This window comes from Magnolia sinica, chromosome 15, assembly GCF_029962835.1.
Source record: "Magnolia sinica isolate HGM2019 chromosome 15, MsV1, whole genome shotgun sequence".
Lineage (NCBI taxonomy): Eukaryota > Viridiplantae > Streptophyta > Magnoliopsida > Magnoliales > Magnoliaceae > Magnolia > Magnolia sinica.
This window is the reverse complement of record NC_080587.1, coordinates 4,214,394-4,241,219: the sequence shown is the minus strand read 5'-3', so window position 1 is coordinate 4,241,219 and position 26,826 is coordinate 4,214,394. Positions and strand designations below refer to the sequence as shown.

General features: G+C 40.5%; 1 protein-coding gene across 1 annotated transcript in view; it reads right to left on the bottom strand.

The window, feature by feature from the left end:
* Nucleotides 1–5,697: 5,697 nt before the first annotated feature.
* Nucleotides 5,698–26,826, bottom strand: part of LOC131227708 (protein DETOXIFICATION 21-like) — a 52,159-nt gene continuing 31,030 nt past the window's right edge. Inside the window, exons 2-9 of the mRNA XM_058223511.1 lie at nt 22,156–22,421; nt 13,959–14,500; nt 11,859–11,945; nt 11,609–11,665; nt 10,586–10,824; nt 9,593–9,711; nt 8,209–8,295; nt 5,698–6,419 (exon numbers count right to left, since the gene is read on the bottom strand). Of these exons, the coding sequence (XP_058079494.1) occupies nt 6,339–6,419; nt 8,209–8,295; nt 9,593–9,711; nt 10,586–10,824; nt 11,609–11,665; nt 11,859–11,945; nt 13,959–14,500; nt 22,156–22,404 (1,461 nt within the window). The 5' untranslated portion in view covers nt 22,405–22,421 and the 3' untranslated portion in view covers nt 5,698–6,338. The remainder of the gene's footprint in view (nt 6,420–8,208; nt 8,296–9,592; nt 9,712–10,585; nt 10,825–11,608; nt 11,666–11,858; nt 11,946–13,958; nt 14,501–22,155; nt 22,422–26,826) is intronic.

The window sequence follows — 26,826 nt, the reverse complement described above, 5'->3', positions numbered from 1 at the left end:
CCAGCCCATTGACCACCCTAGTAGTGACCCCTCCACTACCCACCATGATGTATGTGTTTTGTCCACACCATTCATCCATTTTATTAGCTCATTTTAGGGTATGATCCCAAAATTGAGGCAGATTTGGCCCAAACCTCAAGTGGACCACGACAATAGGAATTGAACACCTACATTGAAAACTTCTTGGGGCCTCTACAATGTTTATTTTCCATCCAACCTTTCATAAAGTCACCTAAATTTGGATGAAAAGAAAACACAAATATCAGCTTGACCAAGCCTTGAAAAGTTTTCAATCCTAGGCGGTAAATTCTCATTGTTTTCTGTGGTGTGCTTCACCATGATGTATATGTTTTATCCACATTGTTCATTTATTTTTCCTAGAGGTGTACACGAACCGAGCTCGCTCGACTCGACTCGAAAAAACTTGATTCGACTCGGTTTGAAGTTGAGTTCGAGCCGAGTTGAACTGATTTTTTGAGCTCGAAAATGCGTTTGAGCTGGCCCCGGCTTGACTTGACTTGGATTGAACCCAACTCGAATCGAACTCGGATTGAACTAGTTCGGTGACTCGGTTACTTTGATATTGATGTTGCTCACCAAGTGTTTGATGAAATGACTCAACGAAGTGTGGCTGGTGGCAAGGAAGGTATGTATATGAAACCAACACCCTTTTTTTTCTTGATTTTTATGTTGCTTAGAAGGTGTTTGATGAAACACCTATAAAACTATTAATGTGTTGTCTCAAATATAGTGAGATTTTGAAGGTACAGTCTAGGTGTTTGTGAAAATGCTGCAATGGCGATCTCGACTCGATCTTGGCTTGAACTCGGCTCGGCGCCCGACTGAACTGAGCTGGCCAGCGAGGCTCGAGGACTGAGCCGAGCCGAGTTTGAGCTGAGGTCAGCTAGTGGCTGAGCCGAGTCGGAGTTGAGGCCGACTTGTTCACCAACCCAAGTATAGGGTTGCGATGTAGTAATAATTTCGGTAAGGCCGAGGTCGAATCCATAGGCTAATTTTGTACGTTTCTCAAAGTAACTAGAACTAGAACTAGAAGAAGATGTAATCTAACTCGGAAATTTTAAGGGAATAATGATGAAATCTTAATTAAAACTTATAAAATTCAAAGGTGGTAAACTAGGGTTTCGCAATGATCCACTTGTAGAGATCGGGGGTTCATGCTTGATTCATAAACACAACTGGAATCGAGTCCCATCTTCATCCAGGTTGGAAGATAATCCATTAAAATCCAATATGAACTTCCTTTGATTGGTTTTCAAGAAATGAGAGGTATGAGAATAGAATTGATTCCATCAAAAACCATGCCTATGAGACAAAGCAAACAATGGAATTTAGCCAATCCACATCCATTCTAAGTGATTATGAGCGTTAGGAAGGGTTCCATCATTCAACCATGCCCATGAGACGATGGTGAATAACAGGCTTCTTAACTTCATAATCATAATAATACAAAGAACATGCTCAAAGCTATTGCGGATCTATTGTAATTCCTTATAATCAAATTAGAATCAAAATCATTTCAACTTAAACCCGAATCAAAAGGCATAAAGAAAAGTCTCCCATCATACTAGAAGCTTCACCTCTTAGCCCTAGCTAAGAGGTTTAGCGATCATAATCATGATTAAACTAAACTCTTATCAAAGCATTAAAGAAATTAAAGAAGGGAAGGAAGAACTTGTCGCCGGCCACCTCTCTCTCTCTCTCCACGCTTCTCCTCCATGTCCAAGCTTCACATGCGTCTTCTCTCTCTCTCTCTCTCTCTCTCTCTCTCTCTCTCTCTCTCTCGCCTTTTATTCACCTTTTTTGGTCGTGTGGGCATGCTCGAATTTATGGACTTCGGATCATTTTCATGTTGTTTTACCATTATATTGATACAGTTATGATTCTAGTTCAATCTCTGCTCTTTTTCTTTTTGCCATTTTTTGTTTGTGTTTTTGAACTTTATGTTTCCAATGCAGTTGTCTGGCTGGTGTACATAATACCTGCGATAAAGCTGTTGTACACATGATTGGCTAATGTACATCACACCATCTATATAGTAGCAACATTGACGTCAGCCCCAAGAATTTCGGTGGAGAATTTCGGCAGAAGTTCTCTTGAGGGTGAGATAGGCGTGCGCTGTTACAGCATGCGGAAGCTGTTGCTTCCGGTTGGATTTAGAAGGTCAAGGTGGGGTCTACCATGACGAATTGTCGTTAAATCCACACCCTCCATTAGTTTTGTAAAATAATTTTAGGCCACGGGCCTGAATTTTAAATGGGTCTATGGATTGGACAGCCCACATATGGAGCAGAGAGATGGGATAAAAACCCTTTAACGCTGCAACGCATTCTTGGTTGTCCATGAAAGGATTCTATTCAATTTCTTGCATTTCAGATGACTTTCAGGCCCTTTTAGGCCCAATCACTTGATTTTCTTAGATCTTTGGCATGTAAATTCTTCGATCTCGGTCCACTGGAGTCCGTCCATTGCCTTGGTGACTTCCGAGCATTAAATCCATGATTTTAGTACCCTTTTTTCAGTTCAGACTCCTAAATTCACCTTGCATCATAAACATGATTAAAATCGGGCGTTAAACAGTATCATGTTCATAAAATCAGGTAAGGTCAGCTAGTGGCTGAGTTGAGTCGAGCTGAGGCCAACTCGACTCGGTTCGACTCGAAATACACCCCTAATTTTTCCTGATTAATTAGGGCATGAGCACAAAAATGAGCTAGATCCAAATCTCAGGTGGATCACGTCATAGGAAAAATGATATGATTAAACATCCATCATTAAAAAGTTTTTAGGTGCGCCATGAAAGTTTTGGATCAAGTTGATATTTGTGTTTTCCCTTCATCAAGGCATATGACCTAATCAATAGGTTATATGACAAATAAACATTATAGTGGGCCTAAGATGTTTTTAACGGTGGGTGTTCAATCACTATTGTTTGGTATGGTATGGTCCACCTAAGATTTATATTTGCCTCATTTTTGTGCTCATGTCCTAAAATAAGCTAGCAAAATAGATGGACAAGGCAGATAAAATACATACATCATGTTGAGACCCATAGAACTTTTCGAGCACCAACCACTACCATGGTCGGTGATAGAGGGGTCATTACTGAATTTGATTTCAATCCAAATCCCTATCCAATTGCTTAGCTCATCTCCCAATGACAGAAAAAGGAGGGACCTACCTTTCTTTTCAGTTCTATCCCTAGGAAAAAACTTAAGTTGGTGTCACAACAACCATCTCTATGGGGCTTATAGTGATGTATATGTTTTATCCACACCGCCATCCATTTTTTTCATATCATTTTAGGGCTTTAGCTCAAAATTGAAGCACATCCAAAGTTCAAGTGGACCACATTACAAGAAATGTCAGGGATGGAATGCCTATTATTGAAAGCTTCTTGGAGGCATATAAGTTTTGGATCAAGCTGATATTTGTGTTTTCCATTCATCGAGATGATTGGATTACAAATAAACATAACCGTGGGCCTTTGAAAGTTTCAATGGTAGACATCATTATCCCTTTTCTTTTTTTCTTTTTTTTTTCGTAGGGTTCCCTTGAGCTTTGGATATACTTCAATTTTAGGTTCATGCCCTAACATAAACTTACAAAATAGATAGACGACAAAACACATGCATTACGGTGGACCTCATAGAGCCCTGATACCACGTGTCTACGCCGTGTTGGGTTCACCATGCAATCTTTATCCCACGGCAAAGGGAACAACAGGCCACAGCAAAGAGCGTAACTTGGCAAAGACCCACATAAAACCAGCGATGTGGGTGGGACCCTAACGTAGGGCACACTTGGATGAATGCGGTGCATATGGAAGCAGATTGCTTGGTGTAACGAGTAAATTCCGTGGGGCTTATTGTGATTTATGTGTTTTATACACACCAACCATCTATTTTACCAGATAAGTTTAGAGCTTCAGCCCAAAAATGAAGCTTATCCAAACCTAAAGTATAACACACAAAAGGAAACAGTGTGAATTGAATGTCTACCGTTGAAAAATTCTTGGGGGCCACACGAGTTTTGGATCAAGCTGATATTCTTGTTTTCCCTTCATTTATGTCTGTGCAATCTTATGAATAGGTTGGATGATAAATAAACATCACTTTAGGCCCTAGGAAGGTTTCAACGGTGGAGATCATTTTTCCCACGGTTTTATGTGGTGTGGTCCACTTGAGCTTTGTATATGCTTCAATTTTGGGCTCAACCTCTAAAATGAACTGGAAAAATGGATGGATGGCATGGATAAACCACATACATTCATGGTGGGCCCAATAGAGTTTACTCAGTACGCAATCGGATTTGCATGTATATTCACTCTGTGCATCTGTGAGCTTATTTTAGGGCATGGTAAAAAAATGAAGTAAAAATTTCAGCTGGATCACACCAAGGGAATCAATGGTTATTGACAGTTAAAATCCTTTCATAGGCCTACAAAATTTTGGATCAGTTGATATTTGTTTTTGACTTTCAGGTTTTTGTGAACTTATCAACAGGTTGGATGGTCAATAAACATTAAGGTAGACCATAGGAAGTTTTAATGGTTTCAATGACCACTATTTCCTGTTATATGGTCCCCTTGACATGTGTATCTGCTTCATTTTTTGGACCACGCCCTAAAATAAGCTGAAAAACGAATAAACCTAGTAGATATACAATGCATATATCAAAGTGAGTCCTATGGTCAGGGTCTCACCCACATCGTTGGGGATGATCTCATGAGGCTGTAGGCTAATGCTTTTGGTTCTTTCTGTCCATCTATTTAGAAAAAGGTCCGATGGAGGTTGCCAGAATCCATCTAGTTTTACTGATGCTGCTTGTTTGAAGGTGCAGATATGATGACTTTAGTGGCATTATTTTTTCATTATTTCTTTCTTCTTCGTTTTTTACCAAAAGTTTTGGATGCTGCTGAGTTGGCAGTGCTGCTGTGGGATCTCTTTATTTGGTATTGGTTTTAATGCCTTGATTTGGGTCTTTGGTGCAAAATGTTGACTGTGTTTGCCTTTTTCTGGTCAAAGCTGTATAGCGCTGTGATAGGACATCCCATGAGGTCGAGCTGTGTGGGCCCCACCTGATGCATGTCGAACATCAACACCATCAGTCAGATGCACCATTCCATGGTGGGCATCGGGCTTAAAAATCAAGTCAATCCATGAATTTTGTGGGCCACACCACATACAAAAGTTGAGAGGGGTTCCCTCCCATTCAAACATTCATAATCATTTGTTGGGCCCACCGAAATGTTGGGCCCACCATTCTGTTAAAAAAGAAAAAAGAAAGAAAAGAAACGAGAGAGAGAGAGAGAGAGAGAGAGAGAGAGAGAGAGAGAGAGAGAGAGAGAGAGAGAGACCTTCCTTCTACACACATATCATTCCTGTGGGCCATGTATGCATTACCCAAGCCATTGATATGATGACCCCATCATGGATGAGTCATGCCCCCCAAATTCTCCAAAATTACAAGATGCTAGCAACATAAAATTAGGCCTTTTCCTCCATTGAATATGGATCATTGGTTTTCTATCATCTAATCCATGTATTCGCATGCCAATAAACATAAGTTTAAGAGTTGTTGATTGAAGAGATTTTTCGATCATGGTCCATCCATGATGGGAACCACAAGCTCAATGATCTGGATCACCAAACCAAGGTCCCAAATGTACAAACTCCATGCACAAGCTCCATTAGGGTCCACATGTAGAAATGGTCCAATGATCAGAACAATCCATCCATTGGGTGCCCTTCTAAGTGGACTGAACAGTAGTGATCTTTGTTCTAAATACAATTCCTACATGATCTTAGAAAATGTTTGTCTTAAAATCTACTTAAATGAACTTCTCAAGTAGTAAAATCCACTCCTGTTCTTTAGCTAAAGGTTAGATGGAAGAATTTTCATACCTTGCATTGAATCCATTCCATCTCAGATAACCAACTAACAGATGGAAACCATTCCTGAATTCAAAAAATGGTGCTTCAACACCGAAGATGAAAACAACTACCCTTCTCAATTAGGCTTGATAGCTCTCTCATATATCCATCACTGTTCTTCGTACTGCTGAGGCTGTGTTTGGATGCAACATTGAATTGGATTGAGTTCAATAGGGAGGAAAAGTGACCAAAAGGCAATGAGGTTATGTTGAAATCACGATAAGGATTAAAATCCAACTTTAAATCGATGTAATTGCAATTGGGTTCCAAAGTCTTTCAATTGGTCATTGCCTCTTTATTTAATCAACTTATTTCAATCCAATTCAATAGTACATCCAAACGTGACCCACATCTCAGGAACCTTCTGCCTCTGGACACTATACTTTAGGTGGTTGATGGGCTGCTGTTTGTTTCCTCGGATGAAGGTATGGACCACTTGTTTAAACGTGTGGCAGCCATAGCTACCTGCAATGGAAATCATATAAACAATGGTGTAAATCATATAAACAACGGTCCATTTACTTTTTAATAAAAATAAAATCCATAGTCATTTGGGTGCCTGTAACTTTTTAAGTCGGAACAACTTCACCATTTCTGGTGCTATAAAGAGGTTTTTTTGGAAAGTCATTCACCCCACACAAATTTGTGCCCTAAAGAGGGGAGAGAGAGAGAGAGAGAGAGAGAGAGAGAGAGAGAGAGAGAGAGAGAGAGAGAGAGAGAGAGTGGCAAAACTGGTGGACAGGGTTGATTTGTCACAAACATCCATGGAGCTTTTACCTATAACTCATAAGTGAATTTTTTCATCCAAACACTACCTCCAAATGAGTTATTTGTAAGTCCTTTACAACTAATGCAACTTACAAGCATCCAAACCACCCCTTGGTAACACCATAAAGCTTCCTAAACATGCCATCAAAAGTTTGTTTACAAGGCAGGTAAAGAAGGATTGATCTTAGGTGGGCCATTGGTCATAAATCTTTTCAAAGGGATCATGAGAATTCCTGTTTTGAATATCATAGGCAAAGCTGTCACACTGTATTCTCAAGAAAAGAGGATCAGTGGGCCCACCTTCATTCATAGTCCAAAAACTCAAAAACTCGCCTAGATGTCTGGCCGAGTCAGGTTGGCTCAGGATTGACAGTCTTTTCTTGATTCAACTCAAAATTTCACATAGTTATGCATTGGTAAAATATATAAAATTACCAAAATAAGCAAATGCATACACAAGGGTATGCTGGTAACAGACCACTTGCTTCCCTCAAGTTCTATAAAAAAATTGTTGACCCGGCAAGTTACTCGGCACGAGTCACTATGCGTTAAGTCAAGCCGATTCAACGAGTCTTCTATTCGGGACAGAGTCCCACTCACTCGTGAGTTTCCTAGTGACTCGGCTTGGAATATTGTCAAGTTGACCCAGTTGAAGTGCGATTCAAGTCTCCAAGTAGTAGAACTACGGTTTCAGTTATGTGGAGCATGAAAGAAGGTGGGATTGCACGATTGATTTGAAGATCCAATGGTTGCCTACCTTCTGATAGAATGAAAATCCTGGATTTGGATTCTTAGTAAGTAAAAATCGAAATCCAAGGTCCCAAATGACCAAAGAGAAGCTGTTTGGGTAAAAATGACTATAACACTTAGACAAGGAATGAGAACAATCTGACACAATTAGGTCACCTTTTGCCTCGGCCACAAGGAAAAGAGTCCGGATTTTTATTTTTATTTTTGGATTTTTACTCTTAGTATAATTTCCAAAATCCACAAAAGAAGAAAAAAAAAGAAAAGAAAAAGAAAAAGAAAAGAAGAGATCCTTGAGTAGATGGAAAAGAGTCTCTTTCCGATAAAGATCAATATTTCTTGCTTTTTGGAAATGTTACTAAGAGTACAGATGCGTTTGGTTGCAATAGATGTGTTGATATTTTATTTCATGATATTTTGCACCAAATTAGACTGATTAATCATCAAATAGCTTGGTATTTCATGATATTTGTTGCAACCAAACACAGCCTAAAGTAGAACTTCAAAAATCACATTATTTTTCTCCAGCCCAATTGTTGCAAGGTGGGTTCACGTGATTGATTTGAAGATCCAATGGTTGCTGACCTGATAAGGGTTGGTTTTTTTTTTTTTTTGAAATGGGCACCAAGATGGTCATTCAGAAAACAAGAAAGTGTAAAAAGATGAAAATTCTGTTCATATTGGAAATGTCCTTTATGATCCTGATTAGGAAAAGAGAACACAAATGAAATTGAATTACCTGATCGTCCCAGTTAGTTCTCCATGTAAGATAAGACAGTACAAGAGTCTGAGCAACCGTGCCAAGCAACATTCCAATCCAAATTCCCTACAAAAAAAATAACATAATCAAGAAAACTGACCTCCTAATGCTGCACTTAGCAGTTTCTTCTAGGCAGTCGTTTGGCGGCACATATTCTGGGCAAATAGGATTTTCAATCCTCGATCGTTAATCCAAGTTGTGTTTGGCACCCTGGATTTGGGGGACTTCAAACCCACCTAGGATTGAAAATTCAAGGATTTTCAATTCCCTCCAACTGGCATAACTGCTGTCTCATCCTTGCTCTAAAGTAGCCTTTTCAAAAATCCAGGTTGCCAAACACAGTATCTGGTTTCCATAGGGTTAAAAATTATGGCAGCCAAACACAACTGATAGAATGAAAATCCTGGATTTGAACTCTTAGTACCTTCAAATCGAAATTCAAGGTCCCAAACGACCAAAGAGAAGCTGTTGGGTAAAAATGACTATAAAACTCAGACAAGGAATGAGAAAAATCAGACACAATTAGGTCGCCTTTCGCCTAGGCCACAATTGAAAAGAGAACTGGATTTTATTTATTTATTTATTATTATTATTATTTTTTTTTTGTGTTTTTGGATTTTTACTCTTAGTATAATTCCCAAAATCCATGGAAAAAAAAATCCTAGTGCAGATCGAAAAGATTTTTTCTTTCCGATAAAGATCAAGATTTCATGTTTTTTGGAAATTTTACTAAAGGATATGTTTGGTTGCAATAGATATCTTGATATTTCATTTTATGATATTTTGCACCAAATTAGACTGATTAATCCTGAAATAGCATGGTATTTTATGATATTTGTTGCAACCAAACGCAGCCTAAGGTAGAACTTTCAAAATCACATTATTTTTCTCCAGCCCAGAAATGACCTTGGGTTCAAGACAACATTAGAAATTGAATGCATCAATCATGACTGATCTCGATCAAGTTTGACCCCTTTGGCCCTACAATTAGGACTCCTTAAGTGAATCTGAGGCCAATTGTTAAATAGGAATTGTCAGAAGATGATTCATCTGATGGGCCCCAGATCACTGAACCATGGTCCCACTTGTATGGACCACACGCATTAGAACTCCATACATGCTCTTATGCAACCAGAGTCCGGACCCAAAAAATTCCTCCTCACTGGGATGAATCTGTTTCAAGAGCGGCATGGAATCATTGCGGCATCTAATTGAACCCCTTCCCATTCTCTATGTTCGGATATGCTGCAATTTTCGTTTCCAAAACATTGGAAAGAACAAAAACATTGAAAAGATAGTTATGTAATTCTACATGTTGAAAGTTGAGTGTTAAATGCTGAAAGACCAAAACAACACATCTTACTTTAACTTGAAAACCGATCACATAACCGAGCACGACTCCAATAGGTATCCCAATCAAATAATAGCATGCGAGGTTCACGTAAGCGACCACACTCTGCCAACCCGCACCAACGGCAACCCCTGCCCATGAAAATTAATACAAAAATAAATAAATAAATATGTGAGATTATTTAAGATGGTTGGACTCCAAAGATGGAAAGAGAGAGAAAATCAGTATCTCTATCAGCATTACTTTAATCACTAATGCCATAATTGTTGGATATTGGCAACCATTAGTGGGTGGGTCCCACAATTACACTTAGGACATTCCCAATTACATATCTCTTATCCAACTTTCTTCATCACATATGAACTCTTCCCAATCCTCTCAATTCCTTCCTTTAAAAAAAAATAAAAATAAAAGGAGGCATTCTCTCAATAAAGGCATCCCATTTGGGAGATTTCCCGGAGAGAATTTTGGGAGAGGTATAACGAGTGAATACCCATTATCCATTAGGCTGCCTCTTGACAATAAAGGCATCATAGTATTAGGGGGGTGATCAAATCCTTTCCATTCCTGTAGTAGTCAGGTGGATCTTCAACTTTGTGCAAAGCTCCCTAGGATCATGTAGATACTATCAGATCCTGTGGGCCCACCCATTGAGGCCCTTTCAATAATCACTAATCTGTAATCACTATATAAAATAAGGACACGTTTGGTTACACCAAATTTCATGATATTTTATGATTAATCAGTCTAATTTGTCACAAAATTTCGTGATATTTGGAACAACCAAACGCACCCTAAAGTAACTCCGACAAGGCCTAGTCAGACAAATCAACAACACTGTGAGTGATTTCCTGGGCAATGGATTAGTGATTCATGCCATCAATCAGATGGCCCTGCTATGGATTGGCAATACCATTAATCTGACTAGTACTGATAAGTCACAACCAAAACTAGCATCTATGTTGAATACACTACAAGAAAAGGAAATGAAAGGAAGAAGCTCACCTGAGAGGACAGGTTGAACGCTGTTGAGAAGAATGGACAAGGATAACAGAGGAGAAAGATCTCCAACTGCTTTCGAAACCTCTGTGCTGTTTGTAAACATGTAAGAGATTTTTCCACGAAGGAGCATGAACGCTATAAAGATAGCCAATCCAATGACAAGCGAAGTAGCCACCGTGATAACAACTGAAAATTTTGCAGCTTTCGCATTGGCTCTTCCGAGCTCATTCGACACCCGCACGCTGTAATTCGTTGAATGACAAACAAATTTTCAAAACTCCACGAATAGTGAGAAACTTGGTACTTAGTAACTACTAATACACATGCACATGAGCGCGCGCGCACACACACACATGCTAGTAGGTATGGCAGGTGAAATGCATGTGCAAAGAGGAAGTGTTTTGCCAGACAGATAGGGGTGAAGTGATTGAGAGTTATTTGATACTCTTGTAAAGTATGACACTCGATATGATATGTTGGGACATCAGCAGTTGGATCTAGGTCCTTTTTAGTGACTAAAACTGTCTATATGATGGGCCTAACTATGATAGGGTCTCAAAATAACTCTCAGATTGAAACATTTGAACCCTTTGATCATTTAGAGGTTGTGGAGACCTTTCAAATTCAAAGGAACAGCGTCAAATGATCAAAGGGAAGGGATAGAATATCCTAATCTAAGCCATTTTATCTTATCATATACAACCCATCTTAAGGTGAGACAGATCGGAAAAATGATCAAATGGATAAAATATCCCAATCTAAGCTATTTTATTTTATTTTATACCAGCCCGTCTAAAGTGAACCCCATCATATGGTTTTGATCTTTGGAAAATGACCGCGTATCGAAGACTAAAATCCTGATGTATTTTATACTAATATGTCGAGATGCATTCTAGCAAATCATTTTGGTGCAGATGTAGGCTACATGTGGTGAAGGGGTGTGGGTTATGGTCCACAGAGGAATTTTAAGAACAACCGAAAGAAAAAATCCAAAGAAATAAAGCAAGAAAATTGCAAGAAAAATACCTTGCTGCAGCCAAGAAACCAAGTGCTATCATCATTTCCCACCCATTGATGTTGAGGCTGTGTGAAGAAATGAATGAGTTTTTGTAATCATAATCTTGAAATTGACAAACAAAAGCATGTATTTCTGACTCTTCTGAGTCGACTCAGACTCAGTCGAGTTTGATCCAGTTCAAAACCATGAGTCACCCTCCGAGTCGCCCAGTTAAAAACCATGGAACAAAGGTTATGATGAAGATGGAGTTTCAAGTACCAGATTGAGAGAGCATCTATAGCAATTTCAGCATTTTTCATGTGTCCTGTTAGTAGAACCAATATAGTGTTGTACCATAGCTCCAGGCTGTTAAGACAAAACAGATTACAAGATTAGAAACATAGGTATAAGTGGGCTTATTTCAAGATCGAACCGGGCTTTTACATAGAATATTGTTTGTATTCAAGATGGGCGCAGCTTTTCTTCTCTCAGGCCCAAAAATCAGGCCCGACCCAACATGCTTAAAAGACTCGGCGATTCAGACTGACCCGTCCAATCTCGAGTCAGGTCGAGACTTAGCTGAGTAGGCTCTGACTCATATGAATCATATAGGGTCCAACCAAGTCCGAGTCGAGTTTGCGGAGCCCAACCTGCAGGTCTAAAAGGTAAACCCAAATCTGCATGAGCCCAGCATGCCGCCGTGCCCAGTAACAGCCCTGATTAGCAAGGGTGTTGGATGTTGATGGACTGGGTCTGAGCCCAGCATTGATTAACAAGACAATCCCAACCTGAATTACAAGGCCTTCGCCCAAGCCCATCTTGCTCATTAAACTGACCGATTTGATGAACTTGGTTTTTGTGATTATCAATGCCCAGTGACTATGCCCACCGAACCAGACCCAACAAGTGATGGAGCCTTGAACTGAGCCAGCTCAATTAGTAATGTGGCCCAGATGTAAGACCAGCCCGACGGGCCGGGCCTAGGAATTTGGGCCCAAATTCGACATGTAGTGCAATCCAACCCGATGCATTGTTACCGTCAATCAGAGGACGCGGATTAGCTACTGACAGGTTGAGTAGGGAGACTGGCTACTGAAGTGACATCACCTAGTTCTATGGGTCCCACCATGACCTATGTTTTGTATCCACACTGTCCATCCATTTGGAGAGATTATTTTAGGGCATGAGCCAAAGAATGAATCAGATCCAAATCTCGGGAGGACCACCACAGAAAACAGTAGAGAAAGTGACGCCCACCGTTAAAAACTTCTAACGGCCACAAAACTTTTCGATCAAAAACTGATATTTGTGTTTTCCTTCTTTAATGTCTGTATTAACTTACGAACAGGTTGGATCTCAAATAAATATCACGTTGGACCTTAGGAAGGTTTCAATGGTGGTCGTTACTCTCCCCACTGTTTTCTATGGTGGGGTCCACTCCAGCTTTCGATCCGCCTCATTTTTCATCTCATGCACTAAAATGATCTCTCCAATTGGATGGACGGTGTGGATACGACACATACGTCATGGTGGGGCCCACAGAACTTGGTGACATCACCTCAGTAGCGAGTCTCGCAACTCAACTTGCTAGTAGCTAATCCGCGTCCCAATCAGAAGCTTGCATCCCAGCATGACAACTGTGCGAAATCAAGGCCATCCATCTGGCAGACACTACTGTGTATGTACCACTGTCACAGAGAAAAAAAAATCAGGCCTCTTCCATCATCTATCGGGGGAGAACGATTGGCTACTCCCCCTGCCACCAGCCCAGTGCCTGGTGGTCAGTGCTCTGTGGGCTCAACCATGACTTATGTGTTTCATCCATTCCGTTCATCCATTTTAAAATATCATTTTAGGGCTTGGCACTAAAAATAAGAGGAATATAAATCTCAGGTGGACCGCACCACAGGAAAACAATAGTGATTGGATATCCTCTTAAGGCCCAATGTACTCTTTATTTGACATCCTGATTAGGTCATACAGACCCATATGAAGAGAGAAAACAAAGATCAGCTTGATCCAAAACTTTTATGGCCCCCAAAATTTTTTTAATGTTCCACGTTCATTCAACACTGTTTCCTGCAATGTGGTCCACTTGAGATTGGGATATACCTAATTTTCGGTTTTAAACCATAAAATGATCTAGAAAAATAGATGGACGGCATGGATGAAACACATACATCATGGTGGGTCCCACAGAGCACCGACCATCAGCCATTGGCTGGTGGCAGGGGGAGTAGCCAATCCGTTTGAATAGCCAACCTGACAACCATGCCGGGCTCATTTTTGGGCCCATCCATATAAGGTGGGGTCCACCTGATGAACGATTCAAATCCCGAATCCAGAGAGAACTTACCAAACATATGAAGTAGGGCTTACCAGAGCATTGCACCAGAGGACAGAGAGAGCTTGATAATAGGCCATAGATCCTTGAAGGCTTGCATGGAGAGGCCTTGCCACGTGTCCGGACACCCACCACAGCAGATGTACCCCACCTGACCAACGATCGGTATGCAATCCGTAAGGAAGATCGAGACCATGATGCCCAAGACGCCCCACTTGAACTTGACCACCATGAGCCACGACAGGAAGATGTGGATAGCCAGCTGGATGACGGCGAGATAAGCGATGATGATGTTCTTGCTCTGGGCTTGGAGGTACATCTGGAGCGTGAATGAGAAGATGAAGGTGAACATGACAGGGATGAACATGAGGGAGATGGTCCCTGCCATGGCTGCGATCTCGTCGGCCTGGCCTAGCAGCCGTAGGATCGGGGCCGTGAAGATGAAGAGCGGGAGGAGGATGATGGTGACCGAGAAGAGGACGATCCATGACCGTTGGAGGTAAGTGCCAAGCATGTGGTATTGTTTGGCACCGTACGCCTGGCCGCAGAGCGTTTCAAGGGCGCTCGCCATGCCCAGCTGCCATAGAAGGAAGGAGATGGTGAAATGGAGGTTGACGGGAATGCCCTTGTGGTGTGGGGGGGCGGCATGCAGCCCATGCAACGTATTTGGACGGACGGTGTAAGGGTATTTTCGTCAACGAAGACGGAATAACCTACAAGAAACCGGATGCGGGTGGGTCCCTGACTGTGGGGCCCACTGTGATGTATGTTCCTTAAATCCGCACGGTCCATCTGTTTTGACAGATCATTTTAGGTATGATCCCAAAAATGATTGAGACCCAAATCACAGGTCGACTCTCGATATCCCGAGTGTCACTTATGCTTTGTGAAAGCTAGTTTTATGGTTTATTTTACTTTGCATATGAGGATTTGAGAAATTAAAATAGATCATGCTACGTACACTGAAATAAATGTAACTTAAACTCAAAATACGACTAACAAGAATATATATATATATATATATATATATATATATATATATATATATGTGTGTGTGTGTGTGTGTGTGTGTGTGTGTGTGTGTGTGTGTGGGAAAAGGTACTATGCGCTCGACCTCACAAGTTCGTCCCTTGAGGTCGAGCTGTGTGGGCCCCACCGTGATGAGTTTCGAACATCTACCCCATCAGTCAGATGCACCATTCCATCGTGGGCCTAGGTCTCAAAAATCAAGTCAATCCATGACTTGTGTGGGCCACACCACATACAGAAGTGGGGAGGGGCCGTGCACCATTAAAACATTCATAATCATTTTTTGGGCCCACAGAGATGTGGTTTGCAAATCCAGCCCATCCATTATGTGTGTCCCACTTGGATGAGGGTTCAGACCAAGTTTCAGCAGCATTCAAAGCCCCACCAAGTGCTTTTATATGTTTTAACAGTGTCTTCACATGATTTTAGATGGTATGGCCCACGAGTTCCGTATACGGCTGACCCATAATTAAAAAATCAGACATATAAGGAACTCAGGTCGACCTGTGTGGGCCCCACTGTGATGTATGTGAGCTCGACCGCATAGAACCATATATCTGTATATATATATATATATATATATGTATATCTATATATATATGGCCGAATGCAACGTATTTGGACGGACGGTGTAAGGGTATTTTCGTCAACGAAGACAGAATAACCTACAAGAAACCGGATGCGGGTGGGTCCCTGACTGTGGGGCCCACTGTGATGTATGTTCCTTAAATCCGCACGGTCCATCTGTTTTGACAGATCATTTTAGGTATGATCCCAAAAATGATTGAGACCCAAATCACAGGTGAATCACACGACAGGAAACAGTGACGATTGAATATCCACCGTTAAAAATTTCTTGCGGGCCACCGGAATGTTTATTTGCCAACCAACCTGTTGATAAGGTCACAAAGACATGGATGAAGGGACCATACAAACTTTGTGGCTGACAAGAAGTTTTTAACGGTAAATCACCACTGTTTCCTGTGGTGTGGTCCACCTAATTTAGATTTCCTTCATTTCTGAGATCTTTCCCTGAAAATGAGCTCTCAAAACGGATGGACGGCGTGGATGTAAAGCACATACATCACGGTGATGCATACATTCTTTCCCGCTAACATGCCACTGGTGCAGTAATCCGTTACACGAAAACTGTGGGTCCCACCATTACTTGGCAAAAGAATCACGTCCGTCTGCTTGCCTGACGGCCGCACCATTGGAATTAATTAACAACCGATGATCTGACTCATAATATAGGTGGGCCCACCATGATGTATGTGTTTGATCCACTCCTACCATTTACGTTGTTAGCTCATTTTAGGGCACCACCCACAGAATCCAAGTTCTTTGTACACCGCCGGTTCGGCAACGTTTCGGAATCTATTCATTGTCTAATTATCCAACACATCAATGTGACCTAACATGCAATCGACTGTATATGATCATTACTATTCTGTATAATATAATTAAGGTTGATTTTTATCATTGTGCCGAACAAATAAAAAACTACTGGCTTTCGCTTCAGTTTGTTGACGTGTGACTTGTGCAGTGCGCTTAGAATCAATTGTATAGCCTAATATAAATTGAACAACTATAATCTCAAGCACTGAGATATTCAGATACATTAAATGTGAGTGTATATGCCAAGATCAATCACTATTCAACCACTTGCAATATAGTTGTAAGATGATAAAGTGATTGTAAGAGGATAAGGTTCTTCCTTCAAAGATGACTTGCACCTTAACTTTCATATGAAATGACTTTTATAAGTAAAGACAATAAGTATTTTTGGCCGATTTCAGATAGCAATTGCTAAATGACTTTTTTAAAGATGAAGTGATTATATTAATATTTTTAATAGTCTGACAAAAGTATAGATTTAGATTACAGCTAAATATTTTTGTTATTGAATTACAGCTAAATATTCTTAGTATTTATATCTTTATTGTAGCTTTTCTTTAAATGTTTCTCTCTTCATTTGATGGCCATGGCAGTTGATTTTTCACTATATTGGTTTTTCAAATCATTCCTCCTCTTGACACATGTTTTTCTAATTGTTTTTTTTTTTTTTTTCACTCCACCACTTTATGCATTTGGGTTGCTCAATCATGTCCAGTACTAACATGTATCTTCCAATTGTAATTCCGTGTGGTCTAAATATTTCTAAAATAAACTTTCGCAGATTATACATTTCTATGTAATGAGCCATGTCCTTTTTTTAATTGGTTAATTATATTAATAACGGTTAGATTATACATTTCTCGTATAATGAGACATGTACTTTTTAATTGGTTATCTTAATAAGGATAAGATTATACATTTCTCTTGTAACGAGACATATATATTTTTAATTAGTTATCTTAATAACAATAAGAATATATATTTCTCGTGTAACGAGACATGTCCTTTTTTAATTGGTTATCTTAATAACAGTGAAATTATACATTTCTGGTGTAATGAGACATGTTATTTTTTAATTGATTTTCTTAACGGTAAAAAAATTAGGTACAACACTTCTTTACATTAATTTATTAATTTATTAAAAGGAGTCGCATGTTCATATTAGCACGCATGTCGATGTCCAAAACAGACTTACAACGGTGCACGGGATCCTCACCTAACACCAGAATAAATTTCATTTTAGTGTTTCAATGTAGCTACATTCACAGGCTGGTTGGTGATTTGGACGGTCTAGATTATTGTATACGTGGTCGAAGGAATCAGTCCATGTCCAAAGGATAAGAATGCCGTTCCATACGGGGTTCTGCCGTGCACGTAAGGGAGATGATATAAATTGGGGGCGGATTAGGTGCGCCCCGGCCTCACCCAAGATGGTATGGCCCCACCTTGATATATATATATATATATATATATATATATATATATATATATATATATATATATATATATATATATATATATATATATATAGGGAAAACGTATTATGCGCTCGACCTCATGATAAGCTCCTGTGAGGTGGAGCTATGTGGGCCCCACCGTGATACGTGTCGACCATCAACACCATGATTCCTTCGTGGGCCTAGGTCTCAAAAATCAGCAGTCAATACGTGACTTGTGTGGGCCACTCACATACGGAAGTGGGGAGGGGCCGTGCATTAAAACCATAATCTTTTTGGGCCCAAGAATCATGTGCGTCCCAATGACAGACGTTTCAAAACATACCCCACCAAGTGCTTTTAATGTTTTAAGCACTTGATGGGGCCCACCTGAGTTCCGTTGAATACGCTGCTGAAACTTTTTGGGATATTAATTTAGAGGGTACCCATCAAATACACAATGTTGATGCTCGGCCTACACGGCTCGACCTCATGGGATAGTGAGGTCATGAAAATGGCACTACGAGGTCGAGGTGAGCTGTGTGGGCCCCACCGTGATTAGAGTTGGGCATCGAGTCACTACCAAACATCTTAATGGTGCACGGCCCCTCCCTACTTCTGGTATGTGGTGTGGGCCCACACAACGGAAGTGGGGAGGGGCCGTGCACCATTAAAACATTCATAATCAATTTTTGGGCCCATTGGTTTGCAAATCCACCCATTTATGTGCGTCCCATTGCATGAGGGTTTAGAGACCTAGGGACCCCACCAAGTGGTTGTAATGGTGTTTCACATGATTTTAATGGTATGGCCCACGATAGATGTTTAATCCCAATGAGGTACATCAAATGCAAGTGTTGAGGTCGCCCACACAGCTCAACATTATGGAACGAACTCGTGAGGTCGAGCGCATAGTACCCTTTCCCACATATATATATATATATATATATATATATATATATATATATATATATATATATATATATATATATATGAGTAATGCTCACACACAACCAGTTGGACATTACATTTTCGTCCAACTAGCCATGCATTTAATGAAAGCAATCCCTCTTAATTAATGAAAGTAAATGCTTCTACCAGGCGTGTGTGTGTTTGTGTATTCTACATCCATGCCATCCGTTCATTTTTCCAAATCACTTTAGGCCATGTAACCAAGCCTGAAGCAGATTCAAATCTCAGTGGACCACATTGTAGGAAATGATAGTGATTGAACACCCCACCATTAAAAACTTCCTAGAGCCAAGTACGATGTTTCCCTTATGTTTATTTTCCATCCAATCTGTTAATAAGGTCACACAAAAGGGATAAGACAAATATCAGCTTGATCCAAAACTTTTGTGGACCATGGGAAGTTTTAACAGTCAATCACCACTATTTCTTATTGTATGGTACAACTGAGATTTCGATATGTTTTATTTTCGGGTTCATGTCCTAAAATGATCCGGAAAAACAGATGGACAGCATGGATATAGAATAAATACATCTAGGTAGGCCCCACTGTAAGGGCCGTACCGTACTGGGTGAGGCCAGGACTGCACCTAATCGGCTCCCACATAGAACGTTCGAATATAGAGGAGCTTTTGACAAATAGCACCCGCCCTTAATCCTACACGCCGAATGACCTCCTCCTTTTTTTTAATATTGTCAAATGATCGAGCCCTTCATATTTGCCCTTAAGTAACTTTGTAGAGATTAGAGAAATTTCCATGCAAACAGGAAAAGGTTATCCAAATCATTTGAATGGTTTTGATCTACCATTTAAATGGTCTTGATCAAATGTCCCGATGGTCCCATATTGGATGGTCTGAATCATGCGGCATGTTGGGTGGACGCAACAACAATTTAGATTTCGTGTGAAATGAAAATTTCTCTCCTCTTTGCGAAGTCAAGGAATCAACAAAGGACTCGGATGAAATTCTAACTAGAGCGGTTCATGAACTAAGTTAGCTCCGTTACCACAAACCAGTTTTGAACCGAGTCAAGCTGATTTTTTTTAGCTCAAAAAAATTTCCAACCTAAACCGAGTTCGACTCCACCCGACCTGGAACCCAATTCAAACTTGACATGCTTTGAATCGATTTGACTTGCACCGGATTCACTTAATATAAATATTTACAAAATTAAATAAATAATGTATTATATATTATATATATTAAAAATCTTAAAATCTAAACTCAAACTCAGCTCTTAGGCTTGAATTTGAACTCAGTTCAAAAGATCGAGCTCAAACTCTACTTGAACCGGCACAATGACTCAAACTCTACTTGAACCGGCACAATTGAGTCATTGATCAAGCCGAGCTGAGCTGGCTAATCAAGCTTGAGGATCGAGCCGAGCTAAGTTCGAGATGTGGTAGTCTACTAGCCAAGCAAAGCATAGCCGAGCCAAGCTCGACTCGGTTCAACTCATATACAGCTCTGTCCAATCATAGGGCAGTTTTATGATCTTATATGAAAAAGAAAGGGCTTATTTGACAATACTAAAAAGGCCGGGACCTTTTTTTACAGCTAAAAGGCTGTGAAGGGGGTAAGCTACACCTACAAAGCATTATATCTTTTTGCCTATTATATTTTTCTTTGAAAACCAAGACACGTCAGTCAACGTGGGTATCTCTTCTGTCGCACATGCACATCACGCGCCCACTTGTATTATTCTTTTTCGGATCTCAATAAAGTAGCTCGGTATAGCATACTGAGTAAATTCTGTGGGCCCACCCTGATGTATGTGTATTATCCGCATCGTCCATCCGTTTTCCCAGTTTATTCTAGGACGCAAGCATAGAATTGAACCATAGCCATAGATCTAGTGGACCACACCACAGGATGAACGCTTACCGTTGAAAACTCCTTGTGTTCTCCCTTCATTCATGTAGAGGTTGGATGAAAAATAAACATCACTACGGGCCATAGAAAGGTTTCAACGTTGGACGTCATTATCCCATCTATTTGTTGTGGTGTGGTCCAAGTGAGCTTTGGAAAATCATTAATTTTGGTTTTATGCCCTAAAATGATCTGGAGAAACGGATGGACGGCGTGGATAAGACATATACGTTTACTGTGGGCCCCACAGGATAACGCTTTCGCAGGAAATCTGCGTTCTCTCACGGTTATTTCTTTTCTTTTAATTTTTTCCTACTGCGTGGTTGTATTCACATCCATTAATTGCACCGCAACGTTACCGTCAACTGAATCGAATGCGGCCATTGTGTCAAGCGTGTATGACATCAGAGCCGTTGAAAAGGTTGCTCCACCTTCAAGATTATTTATTACAAAACTCAGGGCGAACCATATGTCAGATGGGCCACGTACATTGAGTTAATACGTATGACCGTTCATTTTTTCCACGCTTCCCTTACGGTGTTGATTTGAAGGGATCTGATTTATCTATTCTTGTTTTTCTTTTTTTAATCTTACAGCCAACGGATGTCCAAAGTAGGCCCTCCATCCAGGAACAACCCCTACTTCGCCACGTGTAAAACAAAGCGCACGTGCTTAGCACGTGCGATGATAGCTGGGACGCGGATTAGGTGGTGTTGTAAACACGACCCCAAGCCGTAGTGTGTTGTGCGTTGGGGGCTGTGGGCCCATCGTGATATATATATTTTATATCCAAACCATACATCCGTTTTTCCAGCTCATTTTAGGACATAAATCCAAATATGAATCAGATCCGATGCTTAAGTGGACCACACCACAGGGAAAAGTGGGATAGTGACACTCACCGTTGAAACCTTTCCAGGGATCCAACCTATTGATAAGGTCACTGAGAGCTGTATGAAGGGAGAACACAAATATCAGCCCGATCCAAAACTTCTGTGGCCCCCCCCAAAATTTCAACGATGGACGTTCAATCACCACTGTCTCCCATGGTGTGGTCGACTTGAGATTCGGATCTGCTTCATTTTTCGGTTCATGCCCTACAATGAAGGAAGGAAAAGGATGGACGGCTTGGATATAAAACACATATAATTTTAGCCCCACACCACCAGATCCGTGTCCGATGCAGATCCCATTCCTATAACGGTCAAAGCGCGAGTACGACCAGCACGTGATGCGACCAACTCACGTGACGCTCAGCACAGGGAACGCGGATTACGGTCCCAGTTACTCAATACTGAGCGAACTCTGTGGGGCCCCCCGTGATCTATGTTAATGTAACTAATTTGAGTTATTTGAATTCCACGTAAACAATTTCTGAGTAATTTTTAATCGCCTGCTTATCAACCCCCACACTCTGCCAGAGTATGGAAGCATTTTTATAAGAAAGAAAGTGCGAAAAGAAAAAAATAAAAATAAAATCGACGTTTCGGAAAATCGCGTAACGGTAAAGGAGGGAGAAGATCGCTTACCTGGATTCCGTTACAGAACCTGAAAAGGACGGTGGTAACGAGTGCGAAGCCCGCGAGCTCCGTCGAGCCGATATGCCCGATAAACGCCTGGCTGATAACCGCTACGCCGAACATCGTAAATCTCGTGAAAATCGCGGGACCCGCTACGATCCAGAGCTTCTTCGACTCGACCCATATCCTCCGTCCTAGCCTCTCCTCGCCTTCTTCTCCTTTCTTCACAAGAAGCTTCTCGCCTAGCTCTTCCCCCATTTTCTCGTCTCGTCTCGCTCCTACAACATCGAGGTCAGACCCAGCGAAAGGGAGAGAGATTCCATAGAAGTAAATAAAATAAAAAATAAAAAATAAAAAATTGATACTCTGACTGTGTATGGTGCTGGATACGCAGGCATCAAGAAATGTATATGGAATATAATAAATCTGAAATTCAACGGACTAAATTATGGAAACCACTTTCATTAAGTTACTATCCAAAATTCTGATTGGTTGAATAATCATAGCCTTTGATTCGTGGACACGTGTTTCTTAAAACAAGACCAATGGATGAATTTCATTATCAACCGTATAGTAAACGCACATCAATCTGATAGTTTAAATAAAAGAGGTATCTGGACCATGAAACATGTAAAGCAGTGCACATGCTTGGTACGGTTCATGATATGTGAACAGTTTAAGTATTTCTCTAGTGCCTGCCAGTCATCTATCGGTGTGTCCTCGACTTTAGGAAGTGGGGCCCAACATTTTCAGGCCCATGGAGTGCTCCTCTTTTTCCTTAAAAGATGATCCCAGCCATTGGAACCATGATACAAAAATGCTCACGTGCGTAACTTCGTAGATGAGTATCATGCACACCTTTACACACTACACACGTGTCATGGGCATCAAATCCGAACCCTGTGGTTACATTGTAGCCTGATCCAAAATTGCGGTGGAACATAGGCTTAGCTATGGCCATCACATCTTTGGATTTTCTATATATATATATATATATATATATATATATATATATATATATATGTGTGTGTGTGTGTGTGTGTGTGTGGCCCACAATGATGTAATCGATCCGGGCAGGGCTCTGTGGGGCCCACAATGATGTAAGTGTTTTATCCACGCCGTTAGTCGCTTTTATCAGACCATTTTAAAATACGATCCAAAAAATATGGTAGGTTCAAGTCTTAATTGAACCACAAAGCGGGGATTGAACTTCCACCATTAAAAAGTTCTTGGGAGCTGGAGAAGTTTTGGATCAAGCTTATATTTGTGTTTTCACTTCATCCACGTCTACATGACCTTATTAATAGGTTGGATGGTAAAAAAAGAAAAAAAAAAATCATAGTGGCCCTTAGAAAGATTTCCACAGTGGTTGTCATTATCACCGCAGCTTCCTTTGGTGTGGTCCACTAGAGGTGTGGACCTGCCTCATTTTTAGTATCATAAAATAAAATGGTCTGATAAATGCAATTAACGGCGTAGATAAAACACTTACATCACTGTGGGCCCCACAGAACCCTGCTCGAGTAGGACACAATCCGCATCGGCGGGAATGGTTCTATGCGGTTGAGCTCATGAAAACTTCCCATGAGGTTAAGTTGTGTGGGTCCCATCATGATGCATGTCGAACACAACCCCATCAATTAGATGCACTTGGGTGGGCCACACCACATACAAAAGTTGAGAAGGGTTACCCTCCCATTAAAACATTCATAATTATTTGTTGGGTCTACCAAAATGTGGTTCACAAATCCAACCCATTCATTATGTATATCCCACTTGGATGAGGGGTTAGACCAAGTTTCAAACGCATACAAATTTTATATGGGCCTCACCAAGTTATTTTATATGTTTTAGGCATGTCTTTATATGATTTTAGATGATATGGTTCACCTAATTTCCTTACACGGCTGATTTTTGGAATATTCCAATTTTCAGCCCCATCAAAAACTTTAGCTTGCCATAGACAAGAGAGCGTAAATCAATAGAGGAAGTTATTTTCTTTTGTCATGACTTACCAGAGTTTTACATTAGTCTAAAAGTTGGGCCAATGAAATTTCAAAGGGTGGACCATTCAGATTCTGTGCTCATGACATCTGCGCAAAGATACACACAGGTGCTCACCAAAAGATAAGCCGGTGAGCATTCCTCTCTCTCTCTCTCTCTCTCTCTCTATATATATATATATATATATGAGAATCTATATTTACATATACTTTCTATCTATGAAATTACAAAAATACCCTTATTTTGTTTTACCCTATTGAAGATAGTGAAAATCAATATTTGTAAGGCCGTGTTAATTGCTCATGTATAGCGCCATGCACCACAACATAATGATAAACAAACAAAACTTCACATCAATCTTATCACAGAATATTAAGATATTTAGAAAAATGAATATTATTATTTTTTGAATTGGCTCACTTTATTAGATTTGGGTTCTAATAATGTTAGTGTACGTTTCTTGGACTACATGGCCCTCGAACTTTTAATTTTCCACTTTATTATAAAGAAAAAGCAAAGTAAGTTGGCTGAGTATAAGCTGCCGGAGGCGTTATTTGGTTATATATAGAGAGAGAGATGAGTTTTTTTTTGAAAACTTTGTGAGAACTCTTGACATAGTGTGTAGGTCTAAAATTCAAGAGGTCCATTAGATGAGTCATATCATGACATGTTCAGGCTAACACAAAAATTAAACAAAATATGTGTAAAAGTTTGGGTGAAGTTGGGCTAAAATGATTTGCGCTCAGACTCAATAAAAAAATTTTAGAGTAGCCATGCAAATAAGGCACAAACTCAGCCTGTGGCACTATAACAATTCAGATTTTTTGCGACAAGTTAACTTGTGGTTAGAAATATTTAGCCCCGAAAAGTTTTTAACCATGGGGACTCTACAACTGTGGGTATTCATTCCCCACTGTTTCCTGTTGTTAGGTACGCTTGAGCTTTGGATTTGCCTCATTTTTTCAACTCTGCCCTAAAATGATATGGTGAAACAGATGAACGGAGTGGATATAACATATACATGACAGTGAGCTACACAGAGCTCAGGGCTGCAAGCAATCCTGATCCCTCTTGCTGCTCACGTTTAGCCCAAATAGCACGAGTGGCCTGATGTTTGGGCCATAAGCAATCTGCACACTTAGCATCATGCGCACCTGAAATGTACACTTCAGCAAGGTTCTAAAAAAGAACAAAATCAGCTGATGTCCTGGAATCAGGACCCACAACAGGAGGGCAAATCTCAGCTTGATTCAAAAATTCGGTACCCTTAAGAAGTTTTTAATGGTGAGAGTTCAATAAACACCATGTGGCCCATGCCACTTGAGATTTTGATCTACCTCAGTTTTGGGTTCATACCATAAAATTATTTTTAAAAATGTATGGACGGCGTGGATTTATCACTAACATCTTAGTGGGACTCACCTAGCATCCCTGCGTGAGATTTTCATGTGAAAGGCAACAACTGCATCCTTAGGAAAGCTAGAGAATATGGTGGAGAGGCGTGCCAAAGAAGAAAACTCGCGCATAAAAGCGCCTTCATTAAGACCACTTGCTTTATTTGAAATGTTCACATGTAATGACGTATAAACTGGTGCTTAGTTGAGCGTTTCTATATATGTGTGTGTATGTGTTTGTGTGTGTTTGCGTGCCTGTGCGCGCGCCCACACACACATATATATAGAGGGAAATGGTACTATGAGGTCAACCTCATGGGAACTTCCCATGAGGTCGAGCTGTGTGGGCGCCTTCGTGATGTGTGTTGAAATTCTACCCCATCAGTCAGATGCACCGTTCCACGGTGGGATACAATTAAAAATCAATTCAGTCAATGACTTGGGTGGGCCACACCACATACAACAGTTGAGAGGGGTTGTCCTCCCATTAAAAGATTTATAATCATTTATTGGGCCCACCGAGATGTGGTTCACAAATCCAGCCCATCCTTTGTGCGTGTCCCACTTGGATGAGGGGTCAGACCAAATTTCAGCCACATCCAAAACTCATGTGGGCCCCACCAAGTGCTTTTATATGTTTTAGACATGTCTTCATATGGTTTTAGATGGTATGGCCCACCTAAGTTCCATATTCGGCTGATTTTTGGGAAATCCAATAACCTAAAGGGGACCAATCAAATGGACGGTGTTGATGTTTGACAGTCATCACTGTGGGACCCACACGGCTCGACCTTATAGTATCATTTCCTTTTTGTGGATAGTGACTTGATACCATCAGTGAGGCTGTATTTTTGTGGAGCCCACCTCAATGTCCAGTAAATCCTTTTACCTTATCAACAAAGTTACCGGCGGCGAGCTCCCACATTTTTATTAAAAAAATGAAAAAACTTCCCAACCATGCACATAAAAGAGAAGAAAAACTTCCTTGCTATACACATCATTCCTGTGGGACATGTATGCATTACCCTAGCCATTGGTATGATGACCAATCATGGACGAGTCATGCCCCCAAAATCTCCAAAATTAGAAAATGCTAGCCACATAAAATTCGGCCATTTCCTCCATTGAATATGGATAATTGGTTTTCTATCATCTTATCCATGTATTTGCATGCCGATAAACAAAAGTTTTGAAGAGATTCTTCAATCATGGTCCATCCATGATGGAACCCACAAGCTCAACTGTCTGGATCTCCAAACCAAGGCCCCAAATGTACAAACTC